Source organism: Oncorhynchus masou, chromosome 7, assembly GCF_036934945.1.
Source record: "Oncorhynchus masou masou isolate Uvic2021 chromosome 7, UVic_Omas_1.1, whole genome shotgun sequence".
Taxonomy (NCBI): domain Eukaryota; kingdom Metazoa; phylum Chordata; class Actinopteri; order Salmoniformes; family Salmonidae; genus Oncorhynchus; species Oncorhynchus masou.
This window is the reverse complement of record NC_088218.1, coordinates 15,146,035-15,170,355: the sequence shown is the minus strand read 5'-3', so window position 1 is coordinate 15,170,355 and position 24,321 is coordinate 15,146,035. Positions and strand designations below refer to the sequence as shown.

The following is a 24,321-nucleotide window of genomic DNA, read 5'->3' as shown; positions in this document are numbered from 1 at the left end:
TATCGAAAACTTCAACAAGCATTTCTCAACGGCTGGCCATGCCTTCCGCCTGGCTACTCCAACCTCGGCCAACAGATCCGCCCCCCCCCCCCCAGCTACTCGCCCAAGCCTCTCCAGGTTCTCCTTTACCCAAATCCAGATAGCAGATGTTCTGAAAGAGCTGCAAAACCTGGACCCGTACAAATCAGCTGGGCTTGACAATCTGGACCCTCTATTTGTGAAACTATCCGCCGCCATTGTCGCAACCCCTATTACCAGCCTGTTCAACCTCTCTTTCATATCGTCTGAGATCCCCAAGGATTGGAAAGCTGCCGCAGTCATCCCCCTCTTCAAAGGGGGAGACACCCTGGACCCAAACTGTTACAGACCTATATCCATCCTGCCCTGCCTATCTAAGGTCTTCGAAAGCCAAGTCAACAAACAGGTCACTGACCATCTCGAATCACACCGTACCTTCTCCGCTGTGCAATCGGGTTTCCGAGCCGGTCACGGGTGCACCTCAGCCACGCTCAAGGTACTAAACGATATCATAACGGCCATCGATAAAAGACAGTACTGTGCAGCCGTCTTCATCGACCTTGCCAAAGCTTTCGACTGTCAATCACCATATTCTTATCGGCAGACACAGTAGCCTTGGTTTCTCTGATGACTGCCTTTCCTGGTTCACCAACTACTTTGCAGACAGAGTGCAGTGTGTCAAATCGGAGGGCATGCTGTCCGGTCCTCTGGCAGTCTCTGGGAGTGCCACAGGGTTCAATTCTCGGGCCGACTCTTTTCTCTGTATATATCAATGATGTTGCTCTTGCTGCAGGCGATTCCCTGATCCACCTCTACGCAGACGACACCATTCTATATACTTCCGGCCCGTCCTTGGACACTGTGCTATCTAACCTCCAAACAAGCTTCAATGCCATACAACACTCCTTCCGTGGCCTCCAACTGCTCTTAAACGCTAGTAAAACCAAATGTATGCTTTTCAACCGTTCGCTGCCTGCACCTGCACGCCTGACTAGTATCACCACCCTGGATGCTTCAGACCTTGAATATGTGGATATCTATAAGTACCTAGGTGTCTGGCTTGACTGTAAACTCTCCTTCCAGACTCATATCAAACATCTCCAATCGAAAATCAAATCCAGAATCGGCTTTCTATTCCGCAACAAAGCCTCCTTCACTCATGCCGCCAAACTTACCCTAGTAAAACTGACTATCCTACCGATCCTCGACGACGTCATCTACAAAATAGCTTCCAACACTCTACTCAGCAAACTGGATGCAGTTTATCACAGTGCCATCCGTTTTGTCACTAAAGCACCTTATACCACCCACCACTGCGACTTGTATGCTCTAGTCGGCTGGCCCTCGCTCCATATTCGTCGCCAGACCCACTGGTTCCAGGTCATCTACAAGTCCATGCTAGGTAAAGCCCCGCCTTATCTCAGTTCACTGGTCACGGTGGCAACACCCACCCATAGCACGCGCTCCAGCAGGTGTATCTCACTGATCATCCCTAAAGCCAACACCTCATTTGGCCGCCTTTCATTACAGTTTTCTGATGCCTGTGACTGGAACGAATTGCAGAAATCGCTGAAGTTGGAGACTTATCTCCCTCACCAACTTCAAACATCTGCTATCTGAGCAGCTAACCGATCGCTGCAGCTGTACATAGTCTTATCTGTAAATAGCCCACCCAATTATACCTACCTCATCTCCATACTGTTTTTATTTATTTACTTTTCTGCTCTTTTGCACATCAATATCTCTACCTGTACATGACCATCTGATCATTTATCACTCCAGTGTTAATCTGCAAAATTGTAATTATTTGCCTACCTCCTCATGCCTTTTGCACACAATGTATATAGACCCTTTTTTCTACTGTGTTATTGACTTGTTTATTGTTTACTCAATGTGTAACTCTGTGTTGTCTGTTCACACTGCTATGCTTTATCTTGGCCAGGTCGCAGTGGCAAATGAGAACTTGTTCTCAACTAGCCTACCTGGTTAAATAAAGGTGAAATAAAAAAATAAAAAATAAAACAATATTCAAAGCAGCAGAATGATTGGAAATGCTTGGGTGGGAGGGGGGTAATCTCAACCAAAGGAATGCAATAAGTAATAGTAAAAAATTTAGATAATATCTATTTTTGTAAGAATAAAAAAGTTCAGAGTAACAAGTTGTATATGGTCCAAATGTTGTGTTTTCTGTCTGGTAAAAGAACTGAAGAGTTGAAAACCAAGTTCCTGCTCATTGTTGCATTGCATCACCATGTTCATCTCAAGTCTCGAGAATTAACATGTCTGAATGAATAAATGACAAGCTCTGCTCTACTTGTCAGTACACAGCATATTACAAATCATACTGAAACTGTCCTCAAAACATCCACAGGCTCTGAACCATAAACCCTGTCAAATATATGTCTGGCCAGCTACATCAAACCCTTCAACAGTAGAGAAAAGTACACAACTTTGATGCAAAAAAATATATAATAAAAATCTGCAAATCGGGGGGGGGGGGTTGACTGCCATCACCTGCCACCAGACATTAGATGGACACTGTTACATGCCTGACAAAGCTAGATCTATGGTCCTCCAATTAAACTGATGCTAAATGAGCAGTCTGATGCCATTTAGCAGGTTTGTAAACATGCAGTGACAGACAATGAACTTTGATGTCACTGTTTTGACTGGTAAAGGAACTTCCTCCCCACAGTGCCACCTGTCCGCGTGGAATATTAGGTGCATAGGCAGGGACTGGCTTTGGCTTCTTTGGCTGTGTAACCGGAGGTGAGCCATAGTCACCAGATGACCTCACCAGATGAACACACCAGACATTGTCTCAATGGATTAATAATATGGCAATTTAGAGATCCGGTTTAAGCTAGCCGTTTCCATGTTCATTCTTTCTTTGTCCTTTCTACCATGGCCAAGTAGTGGCAAGCCAAACCAGTTCATGCTAGCCCTTTCCTCGTCCTTCCTTCGGGGCTGGTTAGTTGTAGGTCAGTTTTTGAAGGACCCACAGCGGCTGGCTCTGCAGATGAACTCTTTGAGCATGTTGCCATCGATCTGCCAGAAGGCTGCAGTCTGGGTCACCGCTGTCAGGTGGTTCACACAGAACTTGAAGCAGAACTCCTCCAGGTCCTACAGGGAAGCGATCATATCCAGTCACAGTATGAACACGGGTACAGTATACAGCAGGTCAACAACAAGCGTCCCAAAACCGGCCCCCCAAGTGATGTTTTTGGGCCCCCTTTAGTTTTGGGTCAGAAAAGACTAAAGTCACCAGGAATTCAGAAAAAAAACAGTTTAACGTAAGGTAATCAAGGTATCTTGATTCTTTTCAAATAAATTATATTTTGAGGCTTAGTTGTCTCCAATTTGTAGAGTACAACTTATTATAATTATGTTCCAGCACCCCAAACATCCGCTACGCATCAAAAAACGGCCCGCGGCTGAATATAGTTCCCTAGCCCTGGCATACAGTACCTAAATATGTATAAGATGGTATACGAGATCATCTGACTAATATGTCCATAATGACACGGCTAACATCTCTCGTAGAAGGCAGCCTCAAGAAGCTTGTGGTAACCAGTAAGCATCTGAGCGGTTAACCCTTAGTAGTGACACTGTCACAGTGTGTCTCACCTCAGCGTCGTATCGCACGGCGGCAGAGAGCAGAGAGAAGGCGTTCTCCACAGTGATGCCTCTCTTGATGATGTGTTGACACAGACGTTTCAGACGGTTCTCACAGTAGGATGTGGCCAGGTCCAACAGGCCTGAAACAGAGACACAGTTCGTACACACAGCGGCTTTCCTATGGATGGACTTTAACTCAATAAAGTCATTTGTTTTGAGTCTGGGGCCCCGTATGGATCCTATGCAGGATTCCTGCTTCAGTCCAACTCACCGATGGCATCCTCTGGGGGCAGGTCTACGTTGTCAGTGTAGAGGAACTCCAAGAAGGAGCGGTAGACGGGGTAGGAGAACTGGTCGATCTCAATCACCTCCTTCATGTCCTCTGTCCAGTGGGACTGGAACATGGAGCGGAAGTGTTCACACCTGACAGAAACAATGATGGACACATGTTGTCGTGTTACGTCTATGGACAGGTTTTATTGTACCTGGTTGGTCCTATTGGAAAGGCTAAAACTAGAAAAGCTACATTACTTAAAATAAAATGTGTGCGTGCGCTTGCTTCAGCAGTTTAAAAATATATATATATATATATATTTATTTTACAAAAATTCACATACCGGATCTTGAGCACGGCCTTGTGTACGTGGATGTATTTCCCGTCCACACTGAACTTGAGGTCGGCCGTCTCAGGGCTGTCGAACTCTTTCCTCAGAGACTGGGCCACAGTCAGGAAGTCATCATGCTCTACGACAGAACACAACGCCTTAGCTGGGAATCACGGTGTGCGTGTGTATGTGAGAGAGAGAGGGTTATCCTAGACCCTTGGTTAGGGGAACCTCCTACTTAAGATATCAGAAAATGAAAAAAACCAACACATTATAACCAAGTTACATACTGCACCTTTAAATAACATTTAATAAATGATTGAATTAACTCACCCATGGAGAGTAGCCTCCACATGACAGACGGCGTAGCGAAGCAGGCGAAGATGTCGTCAGTGCAGGAGAAGTGTGTGAGGTGTGGCAGCACGATGGACTGACCCCTACACTGGCCCCACATGTACACCTGGCCGCTCTGGGTCTTACAGGCAGATGTGTGTGTGGAGTGGCACGCCGCAATCTCCACTATCCTGCTGGAGGGGGGAGAAGTGTGTTACACACACACACACTCTACCAAGTAACGGTACTCTCCTGTGTCTTTTGACCGCAAAAATAAATTCTGTGATTCTTGAGTGCATTGTTTCTTTACACGTCTTCCTACTCTGTGCCACGCCTCTTCAGTGTTTTTCCTTGTCCTTTTGCTGCCTATGGCAGGCCTCTCTCCATTAAGATGAAGACAAGAAACACAAAAAGAGAAGGAAGAATGACAGGACACTGCCGAAGTCGCTGGTGTTCCATTGAATTTAACGAGATGGGATATACACTATATGTGCTAAAGTATCTGTACACCCCTTTGAATTAGTTGATTTGGCCATTACAGCCACACCTGTTTGCTGACAGGTGTATAAAAATCGAGCACACAGCCATGCAATCTCCATAGACAAACATTGACAGTAGAATGGCCTTACTGAAGAGCTCTGTGACTTTCAACCTTGGCACTGTCATAGGACGCCACCTTTCCAACAAATTTCTGCACTGCTCGAGCTGCCCAAGTCAACTGTAAGTGCTGTTATTATTGTGAAGTGGAAACATCTAGGAGCAACAACGGCTCAGCCGCGAAGCCACACAAGCTCACAGAACGACTGCCGAGTGCTGAAGCGTGTAGTGCGTAAAACGAATCTGTCCTCGGTTGCAACACTCACTACCGAGTTCCAAACTGCCACTGGAAGCAACATCAGCACAATAACTGTTCATCAGGAGCTTAATGAAATGGGTTTCCATGGCCGAACAGCCACACACAAGCATAAGATCACCATGTGCAATGCAATGCGCGTCAGCTGGAGCGTCATTAGACTCTGGAGCAGTGGAAACGCGTTCTCTGGAGTGATGAATCACGCTTCACCATCTGGCAGTCAGGTGGACGATTCTGGGTTTGGCGGATGCAAGGTGAAAGCTACCTGCCCCAATGGATAGTGTCAACTGTAAAGTTTGGTGGATGAGGAATAATGATCTGGAGCTGTTTTTCATGGGACCAAGTCCATATTAATGCCCATGATTTTGGAATTAGATGTTCAATGAGAAGGTGTCCACATACTTTGATCATTCGTGTAGCTTATGTCAGAATTGATCTTTCGTGGCAGGTTAGGAAAATTAACGTAGCAACTTAGGAGTATTAGGTTAGGGTTAGCTAAAATATTATACTTTGACGTCAATTTGACATAAACTGTATCCTTTTTAGCCATGACCGTATTCCATGAACACAGAAGGTTGCTGGTTTTATTGTGCCCTCTGTCTTGTAGCTTGATCTCAAGGCCAACCTGAGGCTCATTCAAAAGTGTTATGACATGTTACACAACATTCAGAGATAGAAATGAACATGACAAATGTCCATGATCTATTCCCGAATTAAATCCCAATAACTGGTTTGCATGTTTTCAGTGAAAAGTTCATGCCTGTCAAGTGTCAAAACCATCTGTACCCCAGCCCACAACATAATGGCCCCCTCTCTCCCCTCCATTCTAGTTTTGCGTCATTGTGACAGGGACAATGTAAACTCAGAGACAGATTATTCCAGAACTGGTGTGTGAGCCAATGTTTGGACTATGCAGTGTTACCGTATGGACCCACACTGGATGGAATACAACAGAGAACACGAAGAGAAAAGAGAACTAACCATGGGTCTCTGAAAGATGACAGTTTCAACTGGGGCTTTTAGTGGGCAGTAGCAGCCATCAGAGCTACATCTCAATCCTGTGAGTGTGTTCTCTCCCTTACCTCTCCTTCTCAGCCATGATGTGTACAGGACTGAGCTGGTTGCTCTTGTTGCCAGTACCCAGCTGTCCGTAGGTGTTAGCCCCCCAGGCATACAGCAGGCCCTCGTCTGTTAAAGCCAGGGAGTGGGCGTAGCCTGACGCGATCTAGAAGACAAGTCCTTAAGGGTTTTACACAGTGGGAGTGGACAGCAACAAGGCTCTGGGCTCAGTTCTGTTTTGTATTAGTTTGAGTTGAAGTAGACATGAGTAGACGATTCAGATAGAGACATACAGGTGGTAGTAGAGTACACTACTGTCCAGTCTTACCTGTAGTACACAGAGACCCTGGAGGGCTGCAAGGCGACAGGGGGTCAGCTGGTTACCGTTGTTGCCCACTCCCAGCTGGCCATTCCCATTGTAGCCCCAGCCAAACACCTGCAACACACACAGGCCACGGTAGTCAGCAATATCTTCCTTTACGTACATGTTGTTATATAAATTTTGCTTTGACTTTCTCTGGACCGGAGGGAACTATCCAATATAAACCCATCCTTCCCAAGGGCTTGGTCTCTCACCTCCCCATTGTCGAGCACAGCCATGGAGGAGGTCTGTCCACAGGCGATGCCCATCACCACTTTACCTTGCAGGCAGGTGGTCACCCTGCGGGGGGTTGGCTGGTTGGCTGTGGCACCTGAGCCCACCTGGCCACAGTTGTTGTAACCCCACGCAAACACCTAGCAGATACAATCATATACACACCGACTGTCAACACTATACACAATCACACCTTGTGACCAGTGATCCTAGGTAACCATGATATTAGGTCATGTTGTAACTATCCCTTTACAGTGCTGAGTAATATATTTCAACACATCCAAGATAGCCCTAAATATCTACTTTTGGAAATCATTCATCATTTCTACATTAACTTCAATCGTGTGTGAGACCAGGCCAGTGGGCCTGGGTTAGATGCAGCCAGCCTGGACACAGTGAACTGAGATAATACCTTCCTAACCTGCTGCTGGGACAAACATAAACCACTTAAAGAGACAGACAGCCAAGACAAGTGACCACTGATCAGCTCTGGTTAGAAAACTTAAACCTGACAGGGTTCCATAGTCCACTCCACACACTGACAGGCTACACACAACCTCCGCCAATACTCCACTCATGTTCATCAACAGTGTTTTTATTCTCTTAAACATCATGTACCTAGCAGTAGTACTGTAGCATTAAGACACTGACATCTTGAAACAGGCTTATTTCAGGGTTACAAGTGTATGTAAAAGACTTCCCCTCTTCCCCTGTAAAAGTATTTCCCCTCACCTCTCCATCGTGTGTAAGGGCCAGAGAGTGATGGGACCCACAGGCCACTTGTGTTATTTTCTTGTTCTGCAGGTTGGTTGAAACCAGGATGGGTGACACCCCCTGGTTGGTGGTCCCGTTGCCCAGCTGGCTGTATCCATTGTGCCCCCAGGCAAACAACTCTCCCCCTGAGAAACAAACACACCAAAGTAACAGAGCCATTTAAGTAAGCTGCACAATTATACTATGACAATTATACTAGCTTTTGGTAAAGTTCTAGTAACGTGCCAACGTTGCCATTTGGTGGTGGTAAAAAAAGGTAAGGAAAGTGGGCACCAGACCTTCTGTGGCCAGTAAGACGTGTGGTCCACTGCCATAGCTGAGACTGACCACCTTCTTGCCTTGGAGGGAGTCTAGTTTCTTAGGGACCATGGTGCTCTGACTGTCTCCTGTCCCCAGACAGTTACTGCAGTTCAGCCCAAACACCAACACCTACAGGGAGATCAGAGACAAAGAGGAGAAGGCATGGAGAAGATGCCATTACATGTAATTAAATTTATTTAACCAAGAAACTCCACTCAGTAACCATTTCCACTGCTTTCCAGAGAGTTCTGCACTACATAAACACTATAAAGTTATTCTATACAATCGAGACGCCCCCAGTCTCACCTCATCGTCCTGGGTGATGTAGATGGCTTCGTTGGCTGAGGTTCCGAAGACACAGGCCTGCCTGATGCGGGAGACCTCCTGAGCCCCCAGCAGGGTGAAAAGGGGCCACTTCCCCACATCCACCATGGCTGGGTAGCTCACTCTGGCTCTCCACGGTGGGGGGTTCGGGGTGAGGACGGAGGGCACAGGGGAAGGAGATGCAGGGGCTGTGAGGCCACCACTGTCCCCGCTAACACTGTTACAAGACAACCATCAAAGACAGACACAAACAAAACACTGTGTCTTAGTCTAAACCTCAGTGGTGAGGCACCCTGGTTTCAATGAAGGTATTCATAAATATGTTAATAAATTGCTCAAAGCAGTAAATTAGACATGACTTCAGGACTTTATTATGCCATCTCTGGATGCTCACGATGACATTGACATGGTTTTAAATAGTATTGGGCCATACAGACAACATGCAGATGGAGATGGAATGGCTACTTTATATGGCAAACGTTCCCATCCAGATCTTTCAACTGTCTCATACAGTTGGTTAAATAATTGGATGACGAGCTCGGTAGCTAACTACGTAAGTACTGCAGAGCCAACGCATCTCTGGCCAGGCACTCTGTTGACCATTGGGATTTCAGTCGTGAATCTCAGCCACAAACGATGCGGCATCCATTAGCCTCCTAGCTGGCTAACAGTAGTTAGCTTACCTTCTGCCAGGTAGCAAACTAGCTTCCGACATGGTAACAGTCACCTAACAGTGACTGGTCAAGCTAGCGATGCACTACGTTGAAGGCTGCACCCATGGCAGTCTCCCTTTGCTGTTTACAGTTCGCTGGCTATCTACAAAGCAAGCTAGCCTAGCACCTAGCTGGATAGATTCAGCGCTGACTAATAGCTAGCAAGCTGTAACGTTACTGTACCTAAAGCATCGCTCCATATCATCAAGAGAACTGAGGAGAGAAACAAGAAAGACACATTTAACCGCTCGACTACTAATTAACCTACCTCAAGTAAATATGATTTGAAAGCACGATTACCAGAATAAAGCTGTCACTTCGTTGTTGTCGTCGCTGATGTAAGGGTACCAAACGTACCAGACAGCCGCTTTGAGTTTAGCGATAGTTTTGCGCTCGAGCCCCGTCCATATTGTTGGTCCAGATGGACACTCTGACGTCATGGGCTGAAAGAAGGTGCGCTTGGTTTAGGTCATCGGCGGACAGAGTCCACGGTTGAGAAGATTTTAGGACACATGCGCCAAGCCTGTGTGCCAGTCTATTGTTCTCTTGTAAACTCCGAACGCAAGAAATGGGAATTAAGAATAACCGTTTTCAGCCCGCTGGTGTTTAATAATAAAACATAGGCCCAATTAAAATAATAAAAACATACTTTCCTCCCTTGTAGTAATAATCACCCCACTGCTTTCACCAATCAAACCCTAGATTTGCGCAATGAGGGAGGATGCATTGAGTATAGAGAAACTGAGAAAGCCTGTTGGTACAGCCTCTAAAAGAAGAATGTGAAAAGACTGGTTCTCATGTGACCATGTTTCTATTCTGAAACGCAAACTCAAGTTTTATTCGCAAGTGGGCACACCTGACGCTTTCACGCCTACTCCCAGACAAAAATACAAAAACTATTTAAAATCGAGAAGAGCCACTGGTTGCACATATCACCGAATCTCCTTTTGTTGATGTAAATCAGAGACTACCGAGGAAGACCCAACAAACTAACATTGTTCAAAAGCAGAGGTGGGACTGCCGTACTTCCTCTTTACCTTCTACCTCAGACCCTGCTTTGCCTTGCCAAGTGCGTCTGTCATGGGGCTGCTTCTATCCAAGAGGGACATCAAGAGGACTCCCACGGTTGTTCTGATGGGCCTGGGCTCATCTGGAAAGTCCACCCTGCTCTTCAGGCTCAAGACAGGGTTGGTGATGGATACTTCCCCCACCGTGGGCTTCAATGTGGTGACCCTGGATCTGAACAAGAAAACGGCCTTGACCGTGTGGGATGTGGGCGGACAGGGGGAGATGAGGGTCAACTGGAGGTGAGTTGTTGGTTCTGTGCTATTCTATTTCTGTTTTAGCCCAGTACTACAAACACATCTCATTCCACTAATCATAATGCCTGTTATTAGACTGAACAAAAAATATAAACAACAATTAACACTTTTACGGAGTCACAGTAAAGTCAATTGAATTAAATAGGCCCTAATCTATGGATTTCACATGACTAGGCAGGGGTGTGGGCCTGCGAGGGCATAGGCCCATCCACTGGGGAGCCAGGCCCAGCCAATCACAAGGAAAAAAATCCCTGCACAAAAGGGCTTCATTACAGACAGTTTCATCTACTGTCTGGGTGGCTGGACTCAGACAATCCCGCAGGTGAAGCCGTATGTGGAGGTCCTGGGCTGGCGGGGTTATACATGGTCTGCGGTTGTGAGGTCAGTTGTACGCAATTTCTCTAAAACAACATTGGAGGCAGCTTATGGTAGATAAATGAACATTCAATACTCTGGCAACAGCTCTGGTGGACATTTATGCAGTTAGCATGCCAATTTCATGCTCCCTCAACTTGACATCTGTGGAATTTTGTGACAACTGCACATTTTAGTGGCATTATTGTCCCCAGCACAAGGTACACCAGTGTAATGATCATGCTGTTTAATCAGCTTTTTGATATGTCACACCTGTCAGCTGGATGGATTATCTTGGCAAAGAATAAATGCTCACTAACAGGGATGTAAATAAATTTGTGCACAAAATTTGAGATGAAGCTTCTTTTTTTTTTACCTTTATTTAATCAGGCAAGTCAGTTAAGAACAAATTCTTATTTTCAATGACGGCCTAGGAACAGTGGGTTAACTGCCTGTTCAGGGGCAGAAAGACAGATTTGGACCTTGTCAGCTCGGGGATTTGAACTAGCAACCTTCCGGTTACTAGTACAACGCTCTAACCACTAGGCTACCCTGCCGGCGTATAGAAAATATGGGATCTTATATTTCAGCTCATGAAATATGGGACCAACACTACATGTTGAGTTTATATTTTTGTTCAGTGTGGTTTAATCAGGTGTGACAGTTAAAAGTAGTCTAGAACAAATAATTGCACATTCTGTCTCCGGTCCCATGATCAGGTTGGTAGAGTACTGGAATAGAATAACCTTTTATCCTCAACTAATGACTTGCTAAAATTGCAATATCATTAGCTAGACACTACCCTAGTTCTATAATTGACAGGTACTACCTGGAGGGCTGTAAGGCTATGGTGTTCGTGGTGGACAGTAGTGACCGGGCCAGTATAGGGGACGCTCAGAAGGCTCTGAAGAATGTTCTGTTCGACGTCAACATGAAGGGAATACCTCTGATGGTGCTGGCTAACAAGAAGGACCTCCCCAACACCATGAACATCAGAGAGGTGTCCAACAAGCTGGAGCTGCCCAGCTACAAAGACCGAGCCTGGCAGATCCAGGCATGCAGCGGCCTGAAGGGAATGGGGCTCCAGCAAGCCTTCCTCTCTGTGGCCAAACTCATCAAGAAGAGCTGAGAGGAGACACGTCAGTGGAGATATCACTGTGTGAGAGACACTTGACAAGTCGGAGATAATGACCATATAGTGCACTACCTTAAACTAGAACAATATTAAAGTACCTCAGAAGTAGTGCACTATAAAGGGAATAGGGTGCCATTTGAAATGCAGATTATAACCAAACAATGATTGTGGAAGAGCCAGGATTCTCAATCCAATTATGAACTAAGTGCAGGATCCATTAGGGCATTTTGATTGTGCAATCAAAATGGTTGAGATTTAACACTTAACATCACAGCAGTTAAATGTGCCTGCTAAGGGAGACTGGAGAGTATTGTTACACTTTGGAGATGTGGGGAAAGATAGCTAGGGCAACTAATATTTTTGTTTGCAGATACATCACTATTTATATTAATGATAAACTAATAAAACATGCTAAACCTAATGTAAATGTCTGTCTGCGAAATGGAATTTTAATTTTTGTGTAGCCAGACCTTTCTGTGTAGTGGATGTGCTAATGCCTATTATGTACATACAAAATGTCTAATTCTGCTTCTTCGGGACTTGGTAGAGGTGAAGTCGTTTGAGTGACAGCCATGATTGCCACAGCAGCAGTCCAGGCACCACCACCCACACCCCATTGAAGAAGACCAGGTAGATCCATAAGTAGAGCCAGTGGTCTGATTTGAGGTTGGGGCTGTCTGCCAGCCAGTCTGGACAGAAGGTCACCCAGCCTCCGTACAACACACACACACACACACACACACGATCTGGACAAAGTGCCTGAAAACAAACAGACAAGGAGACTATTCACCCGGAGGGCCAGACTGTGCAACAACAAGACAAGCTAAAAACACGTTGACCGTTGATTCAAAACAAACAATGACAAGTTTACTTAGGCTGATAACCAACTTGCGCCCAGGCTATATTTTCCATGTACAGTGCATTAGGAAAGTATTCAGACCCCTTGACTTTTTCCACATTTTGTTACATTAAAGTAACATTCTAAAAATTGATTAAATGGGGGGAGTTCTCAGCAATCTACACACAATACCCAATAATGACAAGGTTTGACATTTTTTGCAAATGTATTAACAATAACTGAAATATCACATTTACATAAGTATTCAGACACTATACTGAGTACTTTGAAGCACCTTTGGTAGCGATTACAGCCTTGAGTCTTCTTGGATATGCTACAAGCTTGGCACACCTGTTTTTCTCCCATTCTCTGCAGATCCTCTCAAGATCTGTCAGGTTGGATGGGGAGCGTCACTGCACAGCTATTTTCAGAACTCTCCAGAGATGTTTGATCGGGTTCAAGTCCGGGCTCTGGCTGGGAAATCCAGAGACTTGTCCCGAAGCCACTCCTGCGTTGTCTTGGCTGTGTGCTTTGGGTGATTGTCCTGTTGCCCCAGTCTGAGGTCCTGAGCAGGTTTTCATCAAGGATCTCTCTGTACTTTGCTCCGTTCATCTTTCCCTCAATCCTGACTAGTCTCCCAGTCCCCGCAACTGTAAATCATCCCCACAGCATGATGCTGCCACCATACCTCACCATAGGGATGGTGCCAGGTTTCCTCCAGACGTGACGCTTGGCATTCAGGCCAAAGATGTCAATCTTGATTTCATCAGAACAGAGAATCTTGTTTCTCATGGTCTGATCGTCTTTAGGTTAAATAAAGGTGAAATAAATAAAAGGTGCCTTTTTGGCAGTCTCCAAGCGTCATTTACTGAGGAGTGGCTTCCGTCTGGCCACTCTACGATAAAGGCCTGATTTGGAGGAGTGCTGAAGAATGTTTTCCTTCTAGAAGGTTTTCCCATCTCCACAGAGGAACTCTTGGTTCTTGGTCACCTCCCCGACCAAGGCCCTTCTCTCCTGACTGCTCAGTTTGGATGGGCGGCCATTTCTAGGAAGAGTCTTAGTTTGGAACCACTTATTCCATTTAAGAATGATGGAGGCCACTGTGTTCTTGGCAACCCTCAATGCTGCAGAAAATGTTTGGTACCCTTCCCCAGATCTGTCACCTTGACACAATCCTGTCTCTGAGCTTTTCGGACAATTCCTTTGACCTCATGGCTTGGTTTTTGCTCTGACGTGCACTGCCAACTGTGGGACATAGACAGGTGTGCCTTTCCAAATCATGCCCAATCTATTGAATTTACCACAGATAAATTCCAATCAAGTTGTAGAAACATCAAGGATGATCAATGGAAATAGGATACCCCCAGAGCTAAATTTTGAGTCTCATAGCAAAAAATCCTTACGTAAGGTTTCTTTTTATATTTAATAAATGTTTAAAAAAATGTTTGACCTGTTTTTGCTTTGTCATTATAGGTATTGTTTGTAGATTGAGGGGAAAACAGTATTTAATCAATTTCAGAATAAGGCTGTAACGAAAGGGGTCTGAATACTTTCCAAGTGCATCTATGTATATGGTAATAGGTCATTCAACACATCACATGCTGAAGACAGACCCTATAAAAATGTCAATTGTGACTTGCTAATGGGATGTAAACACTTGTTTGTGTAATGGGACAATTCTGAATATAAGTTTTCTATAAAGAAATATGGTACCAATATAGAAATGAATGGCATAATGCATGAGAAAAGCCTGACAATGAAGCATATTTAGTACCAGTGTTCCTACCTGTAGTGTTTGTCCTTGACAATGGCATAGACAAGCACCAGCGCCAGGATGCCATCCAGGGCCACCGTCAGCAGCTCCAAGGAGACGATGGTGGGGTCAGAGTGTAGCCAGCGCTCATCTGCCTTTCCATACTCCTTCCCTACATGGACAGGATATCTGTTCGAGCAGTATCTCAATATATTCCCGGGGAACCCCAGGGCGAGAGGGTGCATGTTTTTGTTCTACTCCAGCACTAACAGTGATTGATACTCCATTCCTGTATATTATTCATTTTAACACTATGTCCACTAGATGTCTCCCAACAACCAGGCTCCAAAGCACATCTCAAACACATGCACCATTTGTTAATTTAATTTATATTTTGCATGATAAAAAAAAAAGTTCAATACACAGTACTATAAGTTGTTTTTTTTACATTGCACAGGTAGCCTACTTAAAGTTCCGCAAAAATAGTCTGAAGTCACTTGTTGGAACCGTGGCAACATGTACACCAAGCCTTCTCACTCACCAAGGTAATGTGTGAAATTACGTGGTAGAAAAGCCACACGAGCACCCATCTATCAGTTCCAGAGCATTTTCGTCCCCATATCTGCGCGAGGATGTAACCCACGACGAACTGAGCAGCGCAGGCCAGCAGAGAATAAACCGTCACGGGAGTAAAGAGAGATTGGACTTCTTTAAACGCCGCTGATACCATTTTTCACAGAAAACGACTCAAACCATGCAAATTACTCTTTGAACTTGCAACTATTGTCTCATCCATAAAGATAGATAGAGGACTCATCTTTGTATCTGTGACATTATAGTGTCTGCCTGCCCTGCCGATGCTGTCACTCAATTTTGAAGTAGTACATTTTCTTCTTCATGATTGGCTGATCCATCCTGATGACCCGGTTGGACATGACGCTAACAGTCACCAGGCGGGATCATTCAATGAAGTTGGAAGTCCCACCCAGTTGACCTCATTACAATGGTGGAAGCCCTCAATGGCACTTCCCATTCTAATACACTGCTCAAAAAAATAAAGGAAACACTTAAACAACATAATGTAACTCCAAGTCAATCACACTTCTGTGAAATCAAATTGTCCACTTAGGAAGCAACACTGATTGACAATAAATGTCACATGCTGTTGTGCAAATGGAATAGACAACAGGTGGAAATTATAGGCAATTAGCAAGACACCCCCAATAAAGGAGTGGTTCTGCAGGTGGTGACCACTTCTCAGTTCCTATGCTTCCTGGCTGATGTTTTGGTCACTTTTGAATGCTGGCGGTGCTTTCACTCTAGTGGTAGCATGAGACGGAGTCTACAACCCACACAAGTGGCTCAGGTAGTGCAGCTTATCCAGGATAGAACATCAATGCGAGCTGTGGCAAGAAGGTTTGCTGTGTCTGTCAGCGTAGTGTCCAGAGCATGGAGGCGCTACCAGGAGACAGGCCAGTACATCAGGAGACGTGGAGGAGGCCGTAGGAGGGCAACAGCCCAGCAGCAGCACCGCTACCTCCGCCTTTGTGCAAGGAGGAGCAGGAGGAGCACTGCCAGAGCCCTGCAAAATGACCTCCAGCAGGCCACAAATGTGCATGTATCTGCTCAAACGATCAGAAACAGACTCCATGAGGTGTGGTATGAGGGCCCGACGTCCACAGGTGAGGGTTGTGCTTACAGCCCAACACCGTGCAGGACGTTTGGCATTTGCCAGAGAACACTAAGATTGGCAAATTCGCCACTGGCGCCCTGTGCTCTTCACAGATGAAAGCAGGTTCACACTGAGCACGTGACAGAGTCTGGAGATGCCGTGAAGAACGTTCTGCCTGCAACATCCTCCAGCATGACCGGTTTGGCGGTGGGGTCAGTCATGGTGTGGGGTGGCATTTCTTTGAGGGGCCGCACAGCCCTCCATGTGCTCGCCAGAGGTAGCCTGACTGCCATTAGGTACCGAGATGAGATCCTCAGACCCCTTGTGAGACCATATGCTGGTGCGGTTGGCCCTGGGTTCCTCCTAATGCAAGACAATGCTAGACCCCATGTGGCTGGAGTGTGTCAGCAGTCCCTGCAAGAAGAAGGCATTGATGCTATGGACTGGCCCACCCGTTCCCCAGACCTGAATCCAATTGAGCACATCTGGTACATCATGTCTCGCTCCATCCACCAACGCCACGTTGCACCATTTCCATTGATAATGTGTGATTTTGTTGTCAGCACATTCAACTAAGTAAAGAAAAAAGTATTTAATAAGAACATTTCATTCATTCAGATCTAGGATGTTATTTTAGTATTCCCTTTATTTTTTTTGAGCAGTGTATATATTTTGGGCCACTTAGAGGCCTCCATCATTCTCTATGGTCTTGTACCAAATGGATTCCGTAGTCATCTTCCCCCTGCCCCAGTGTTATGCTGTGAGAAGTACATGGCTGGTGGTCGGATAAATCTCTACACTTGTGGGCCCTCCTAAGAGAAAATGAAGGGGAAGCTGAAGTTGGTGAACCAGAGGCGAAGCGAGTTTCGACTCCGCCCAAAATATGTCAGCGTGAAAATAAGCAGACGTTTAAGCAGACCAAGTGAGGAGTTTTTGTATGGGGGGGGGGGGGGGGTAGCAATGTGAATCTAGTGAAGATAAATGAATTGCCATTTTGATCAAATATAAGTTTCATAATACCTATGTTATTAAGAGTATACTGATGTGTCCTGCACGTGGCATTGCGACAATTGTTTTTTATCGATTGTGCAAGTTCACACGGGTCTCTGCACTCTCATTGGCTACAATGTTCCCACCTGCCGCATGCCTTTCGCCTTTGAGAAATTGTTAGAGCGGTCAGTCGACCATCTTGCCACACCGATTGTAGAATCAACCAGGGAGAGTCAGGAATCAGGACCTCGGACAGCAGATTAGACAGCGATTGACAATAGTATAAAGCATATTCTATTTGACTAGTTAACTTTTTATATTGTTTGTATATCCGTATTTTACAGTGGTGTAAAGTACTTAAGTAGTCTTGGGTATCTGCACTTCACTACATTCCTAAAGAAAAAAAAAGTACTTTTTACTCCATATTTATCCTGACACCCAAAAGAACCCATTACATTTTGAATGATTAGCAGGACAGAAAATGGTAAATTTCCCACACTTATCAAGAGAACATCTCTAGTCACCCCTAATGCCTATAATCTGACCGACACACTGAACAAATGCTTCATTTCTAAATTGTCTGAGTATTGGAGTGTGCCCCTGGCTATCAGTAAACTAAAAAAAAGAAAATGCGGTCTGGTTTGCTTAATAAGGAATTTGAAATTATTTATACTTAAGTACATTTAAAACCTAGACTTTTACTCAAGTATTATTTTACTGGGGACTTTCACTTCACTGGAATCATTTTCTATTAAGGTATCTTTACTTTTACTCAAGTATGACAATTGGGTACTTCTTCCACCACTGGCATTATACATTTGTGTGACTGCCCTTGTCTATCAGTTTTGTAGACCCCAGGAAGAGTAGCTGCTGCTTCTGCAAAAACAAAATGGGGATCCAAATAAACAGTGTGCATTTGCCATGGTTCTCAGTTTACCTAGTGAAAAAACATAACTTACCAAATTTAAAAAACAAAGGCAAAATGGATTTCAACTCATTTTCTTTAATATGCACAAGAGTTGAAAGGAACATTGTGAGCCACCTTAAAGAGATATGGATTCTAAAATGTATAAAAAGTAAGACAGAGGCCAAAATGCTATCTGTTGCTTTTTCGTCTTTAGTACATGTTTCGTTAGCAAGTAAAAATCTTGCCCAAAAGCATAAGCTTGTATCAGTTTGATACAAGAAACAAATTCCATTCTTTAAAGTGGCTCTCATTCTATGTCTCTAGAATCTAGATCAATGACTGTACACCAGCTAGACTTTGTTCATCGGTTGTGAATGGCTAGTCCAAAAAGGCGTGGGCCGCTCCCCTGAAATAATCCCCATTCCTTCTCAGTAGTTAGCAGCCAAAACATAACTACATTAGTCCAAATGTAATTGTTTTTTTCCGGTCCCTTCACAAATAAATGCTGGAGGGAAATCAAGACAAAAGTCCAGTTCACAAGAGAATTTTCAATCAAGTCATCGATCACGTTACACGTTTAAAAACAAAACTTCCCTGTTAATCTTTCAACAGTAAAAACATTACAGCCTCACAAAGTGAACCGATCGATGGATGACTGGCAAAATGCAGCTGCTTTGTACAGACCAAACTTCAGACAGTTGGGGAAATACTCTTAAATTGTAGAATTAGATGTAGCATATAGAACAACTGTATGGTCAATGGACCATTGCAATGCAACCATAGCTTTGACTTATCGAAGCAAACATTGCTTTCCACACACAGTAAGCAGAGGGAGGGGTGACTGAAGTGTGCATAAGACTGAATAGAAACTGCAGATGTGGAATCTACACAGATGATATCAGTGTTACATTGTCTTTCTCTGTCCCTCTACCGATATATCTTTCCAAAATATTTCCTCAAATTATTGAGTCATTAAATTCAATGTCCGACGATATGTCTCCCCTGCAAGAAGAGATGTCTTTTGGAAACGCCCAGTTGAAGCCTGGTTTTTAAGGCTTATTCGTTGTTGAGGGGTTTCTCATTCAGAGGATAGAACCTGTTAAGAGGGACTGATCCAAAACCCAGTTTAAAAGTTCTGAGGAGAGGTGCGTTTGGTTCCAGCTCAACTCCATTCCCCTCTCAACCCAAAAACCATTCCACCAGCAAGCCATCCATAGATCAATGCTACAAAGTCTTCCTTGTTATTAATTTCAGAATTTCCCTGTTGCATAATTTTAAATATATATTTTTTGTACTTTAAATCCATTGTATTTCATGATGATTTCACAACTAAAAGGAATAATATTATAGTGATAGGTGGTTGTTAATCTGTTCAGTCCACTTGGGAATATGTCGACTGCTCACTTCTCTACCCTCTGAGAAGGGTTTGAGAGCATTCATTCTCAGTGTTCTGTTCCAAAAAAAAAAAACTGTAGTTCAATGAGGACTGAATAATTAACAGCCCTTTGATGAGGTCATCAATTAGAATGTTTAACAAAGGACGGCCTGGATGCTGTCCGTACCCCTCAAGAGTCAAACTCGGAGGTTGAGTGTCTTCAGTCGCTGTGTCCAACGTGCTCTGATCCCAGACTCGAGAAGAGCACGCCTTTAAATGAGACCATTCCTCTTCTTTGCTGATATGACGATTGGTAGAACAAGATCATTGGTCCATGCACACAGATGACTTCAGTCTCTTCAGGGTGAATGTGTGTGTGAACGTGTCTGAGTAAGAGGATAATAGCAACTTTTTGGCAACTGCAGGAATGACGGACGAGGCGTTCTCTCTTTCTGGAACATTTATAAGCATCGCTGTGAGATGCTTGAAAAGAGATGGATAACAATGATCCTTCCTTCAGTGCTTGAACTGTTGTTAGTGAGTCAGTGATTGATGTTGGGAAGGAGGTGACTGGAGGGTTCAGAGCAGCTAGAGAGTTAGACCTACTAGGTGGACGTTTGCCTTTAAAACTTGAACTCCTTTGCTTGCAGGTTGGTGGCGGGGTCAAAGTTGAAGGTTCCGCCCTGAGTGGCTTCGGGGATCAAGCTGGGATCCTCGTCAATCTAAAAAGAGAGAAGGAAAATAAAAATGGATCAGGGTGTTGCCATAGATGAACAAACACACAGAGTGGAGACTAGATTCATTGTCACTACAGAAAACATAATTCTATATAAAACCTAATGAAAATTTGACCTATGTAACAAGGCCGAAAGCCGATTCCTCCGTCTTACCCCATTGACAGAGGAAGTGGAGGAAAAAGGCCCTGCGTTTCTGTAGCACACATCCTACACCCAGCACAGCACTGTCAAGACAGCGCTGGGTTCTAACGGTGTGCAAACTGTAGGGCTTCTGTCAGAGCAGAGGTACTCACATCGTCTCCTGAGAAGTACTGGTCGATGATCTCGAAGGCTAGTTTGTAGATGTCCTCGTTTTCATGCTGCTGAAGGTTCTCAATCTTCTCTAGACCTGATGGGCAGAGAGAAATTAGCATGATAGTCCATCGCAGTGAATCAATCTAGAATGTTTGCTTCACAGTAACACTACACTGTCATACAATGGCAACATGGTGAACTGACACACAAGCACTCTCCCCTCTAACACACACACACTGACCTCCACACTCCTCTATGATCTCAGCGATGGTGCTGGCCTCTTCCCCGGCCATGATAAGGACGTTCTTGAGGCCGTCTAGGACCACCTGAACCACCTGGGAGTCCTTCACAGACAGCAGGCTGCAGAACGGAGGAACCACATTCTGCTGCACCAGGTACTCCACCTATAGGGTCGGGTAGAACATAGCAGATCAGCCTATCAGGGCCTTGCTTTGCCCACAGACGGGCAAACTTAACCAGCCAATCAGGACCATACAAAACGCAACGCTGTATGGATTGGGTATTGATGGAAACAGCCCTGGTAGAACATACCTGATCTTTTCTTCCACTTATTGTCAAGTTGCTGATGGCCCAGGCTGCCTCCTTCTGTGTGCCAAAGTCTCCCTGCAAACAAACACAGAGAGAGGTTGTCAGTGGTTAGAGTTGTGTTCCTTACAGATCTCCACAAGGACATAGGGGCTACATAATGCTTCGTAGGGCTACATAAGGGCTCAGCGACTCACCTTAGCCAGCTGGTGGATGATCATGGGCAGCAGTCCAGCGTCGATGACAGCCTGCACCTGCTGCTGGTTGCCTGCTGTGATGTTGGACAGGAACCACACCGCCTCCTAGTGGGCGGGAGGGATACACACACACACAGGAAGCCATTCAGCTGAGAGAAACCCACAGACACGCACACCATGGACCACATGAGTACGACTGAGACAGTTACAGAGGTATAGATACTGTTGGAAATAAACGACACTGGGGTCCATCCCATTTCAAAGCTACAGGACTTAGTTACAGCAAAACAAACATATGCCACCAATAGCATCTAAAAGTGTGCCTGTTACCTTGTTGATCTTCTCCTTAGGGTGTGTGAGCAGGTTGGGGAAGTGCGAGAGGACGTCACAGTTGAGCACCACCTGCGTCTGCTCGTCTGTCCCCGTCACAATGTTCCCCACTGCCCTCAGAGCTGCAGTCTACAGGATATGACATCATAGGTGGTTAATGACGTCACAGGAAGTCACACATTGCGTACAGTAAGTTCCAGGTATATTACCCTTCCCACAAGCCTAACCTCAACCATTAGAGGGAAAACTGGAAACTGACCTTAGATCAGAGTAGGGGTGACTACACCCTACTTAGGGCTGTGATGGTCATGAAATTTTGTCAGCCGGTGATTGTCAAGCAAATAAACTGTCAATCTCATGGTAATTGACAGTTATTTAACATAAACGTGTTTAGCATCTCCTGGCTTCCACACAGCCTACAAGTCACCGACGCAGACCTTTGGAACATCTAATAAATCCATGTAATATAGCCGACACCCTCACAATAAATCCACTTTTTATTTTAGACAGCTCTAAAGAAAATGTAGTCTATTTCAGAAGAACAGAATGGCATACTCTTGAGTTGCCCTTATCTTAGGTCCTGATCTGGCTATGCCATATGGCTGTGGGCTACACTAGTTTAGCAGACAAGCATTATTTTATAGTATGAAGAACACAATTGAACATAGCTAAATTAAATAAAGGATATTTTCTCCAAACAATTTAAGTTGTTTGCAAATGCGGCTATTCTGTGTTGAGCAATAAATTTTAAAAAAACAGGTACTCGTATGTTTAATTTAGTTATGTATTCAACTTTAGTTGATACACCAACGTTGGGAGATTAGCATTAAATGAAAACATAAGGCCGCATGATGCGACTAATGATGATTTGAATAAAGTCTCATGAATGGCATGAGCACTGTTTCTGGTACAACCATCAGTCTCTCATTCACAAGTTGACAAGGACTTGATAATATTCTCAACGGGCCTCGAATTTCCCAGTGGCATCAGATTGTGACCTTAATCCCCTAAAAAAAAAAATCTATGCCTTTTGCCGCCAAAGTGGCCGAATATAATAATTATAATTCCTTTCTCCCGGCTGCCGTGCTTCAAAGCACCTCTCACGTGGTTCTCTCATATTTCAATTCTTATTAATTAGCCAATGCCTGTCACGTGATCAGGTCCTTCTCACAGGCATCTCAGCTAAGAAGTAGGCTACAAGTGAAGACCGACACATCGTGACGAAACTGCGCGCTTCGGTTTTATGTTAGAACTGTCCACATTTAGCCTACTTTTCATCAGCCAATAAGATGAGGTCTAACGAACAGCAAAAGCACTAGCCTATGTCAATCTACTATCCCCCATAGTACAAAAATCTACCTATTCTGTTGGTCCGCTTGTCCTTCTGTGAAATAAATAATTATTCTAAACATACTCTGGGCCTGTTGTGGAATGCGATAAAGCCCAAATTAATACAACCATTCGCATTAAAAAAAACTTTAAAAGCAATGAGGTTGATGCAACAGATCAGAGCATTTATCTTAAAATGTTGATAAACAATTAGGCTGAATGTTCCAAAATTCAATAAATTAGCAGGAAAACACTGTTCTCAATGTGAACGTAAATGCGATTCTGCATGTAATGCTTTAATATTAAAAAAATGTGCATTTCTAAGGTGAAAATGTAATTCCTCAAACTTGAAACTCAAGCGCCACCTATGTATGCCAGTTAGGCACACCGGTTGTAAAGCGGATTCATGTGCTTCATTTTAAGAAGTTATTTGGCCACTTTCGTGGTGATACAGACCTTATCAAAACATATAGGCCTATGGGCTAGGCTACATGAGGTGATTGGAAAAAGTCAGGCAAAAAAAGCATGCAGCGTTTGTCTTACTGCACACGCTGGGCATCATTCACAAGTGATAATACATCACTCACAAATGATAGGCTAATAGTGTCACTCAGACTATTCTTGATTTAATGCTGTCTCAGAACAGGTGAAGGGGGGAAAAAATGATGCGATCTATGCACTTATATAGTGAATGGAGGACGCTGTGGTTTATTTCATGCCAGCCAGGTATGCTATACTCCTGTTGTAAAGAGAAGCAATGTGCTTAATATTAGGAAAGTTGAGAAATATAGTAGGCCAAGCCAATAGAAAGCTGATGGGATCCTCTTTTTAATAGAAGCCATCACTGTTCTCTCACGCAATTGCATAGCCTATTAAAATGTTGCACAACATGAGCTCTCATGAAGTGGTTGATTAGATTTTCAAATACATTTGCATAAATGTCAGTGATTAGAGGGACAATAGAGTTCTGAGTACCAGGCAGTTAGCAAGTTTAGTAGCCTACCAAAGAACAGCAGCAGCATCAGAGCTATAGAAGCCTAGTTACCCTGACTAAATGGTCACGTGGTATTTGACTGCGGACATGACTAATGACCATTGATGTGGCGGTAATACGGTCACCATAACAACCCTAATCCTACTTCCAATCAGGGGAAAGGAAGCAGACATACCTGAACTTTGACCTCTTGGTGGCTGAGCAGGGGGACGAGGAAGGGGACAACCCCCGAGTCGATGACCATCTGGATCTGTTCGTTCCCTCCATCTGTGAGATAGGACAAGGCCCACACTGTATCCACTAGGATCTGACCACAGAGAGAGGACGGAGTTAGAACCAGGGAATTTCCATAGGGA

The 24,321-nt window shown here is 44.5% G+C and overlaps 3 protein-coding genes and 1 long non-coding RNA gene across 8 annotated transcripts in view; 1 reads left to right on the top strand and 3 right to left on the bottom strand.

Annotated features, from left to right (window-relative positions):
• Positions 1-1,744: 1,744 nt before the first annotated feature.
• Positions 1,745-9,932, bottom strand: LOC135543358 (RCC1 and BTB domain-containing protein 1-like). 4 transcript variants are annotated; one of them, XM_064970555.1, is made up of 13 exons: positions 9,493-9,932; positions 9,376-9,405; positions 8,462-8,696; positions 8,134-8,284; positions 7,814-7,980; positions 7,063-7,221; positions 6,815-6,922; positions 6,510-6,652; positions 4,575-4,765; positions 4,254-4,380; positions 3,908-4,059; positions 3,646-3,776; positions 1,745-3,141 (listed from the first exon to the last, which is right to left on the bottom strand). In XM_064970555.1, exons 1-13 carry the CDS (start codon positions 9,630-9,632, stop codon positions 3,001-3,003), a joined length of 1,875 nt encoding a protein of 624 aa, XP_064826627.1. In that variant the 5' UTR covers positions 9,633-9,932; the 3' UTR covers positions 1,745-3,000. The 4 variants fall into 4 exon arrangements, with proteins under 4 accessions (XP_064826627.1, XP_064826626.1, XP_064826628.1 ...); XM_064970554.1 differs by having other exon boundaries at positions 4,575-4,768; positions 9,493-9,931; XM_064970556.1 differs by lacking the exon at positions 9,376-9,405 and having other exon boundaries at positions 4,575-4,768; positions 9,493-9,931.
• A 47-nt stretch (positions 9,933-9,979) lies between these two features.
• On the top strand, positions 9,980-12,694 carry LOC135543360 (ADP-ribosylation factor-like protein 11). Its single transcript, XM_064970560.1, has 2 exons — positions 9,980-10,499; positions 11,691-12,694. Exons 1-2 carry the CDS (start codon positions 10,273-10,275, stop codon positions 11,995-11,997), a joined length of 534 nt encoding a protein of 177 aa, XP_064826632.1. The 5' UTR covers positions 9,980-10,272; the 3' UTR covers positions 11,998-12,694.
• Positions 12,651-15,571, bottom strand: LOC135543362 (uncharacterized). Its single transcript, XR_010456208.1, has 3 exons — positions 15,136-15,571; positions 14,628-14,766; positions 12,651-12,762 (listed from the first exon to the last, which is right to left on the bottom strand). It is a non-coding gene; the product is annotated as an uncharacterized LOC135543362 (long non-coding RNA).
• A 2,668-nt stretch (positions 15,572-18,239) lies between these two features.
• LOC135543359 (importin subunit alpha-4-like) overlaps positions 18,240-24,321 on the bottom strand; it is a 15,475-nt gene continuing 9,393 nt past the window's right edge. For both annotated transcript variants that reach the window (XM_064970558.1, XM_064970559.1), the window contains exons 10-16: positions 24,141-24,272; positions 21,643-21,771; positions 21,313-21,417; positions 21,122-21,193; positions 20,811-20,973; positions 20,569-20,663; positions 18,240-20,260 (exon numbers count right to left, since the gene is read on the bottom strand). In XM_064970558.1, coding sequence (XP_064826630.1) covers positions 20,162-20,260; positions 20,569-20,663; positions 20,811-20,973; positions 21,122-21,193; positions 21,313-21,417; positions 21,643-21,771; positions 24,141-24,272 — 795 coding nt within the window. In that variant the 3' untranslated portion in view covers positions 18,240-20,161. The remainder of the gene's footprint in view (positions 20,261-20,568; positions 20,664-20,810; positions 20,974-21,121; positions 21,194-21,312; positions 21,418-21,642; positions 21,772-24,140; positions 24,273-24,321) is intronic.

Coding starts and splice junctions, on each gene's coding strand:
- LOC135543358 (XM_064970554.1), bottom strand. CDS start 9,632: ATGACGTCAGAGTGTCCATCTGGACCAACAATATGGACGGGGCTCGAG. Junction 8,285..8,461: donor ACATCACCCAGGACGATGAG/GTGAGACTGGGG, acceptor ATCTCCCTGTAG/GTGTTGGTGTTTGGGCTGAA. Junction 6,653..6,814: donor AGGGTCTCTGTGTACTACAG/GTAAGACTGGAC, acceptor CTTGTCTTCTAG/ATCGCGTCAGGCTACGCCCA.
- LOC135543360 (XM_064970560.1), top strand. CDS start 10,273: ATGGGGCTGCTTCTATCCAAGAGGGACATCAAGAGGACTCCCACGGTT. Junction 10,500..11,690: donor GAGATGAGGGTCAACTGGAG/GTGAGTTGTTGG, acceptor TATAATTGACAG/GTACTACCTGGAGGGCTGTA.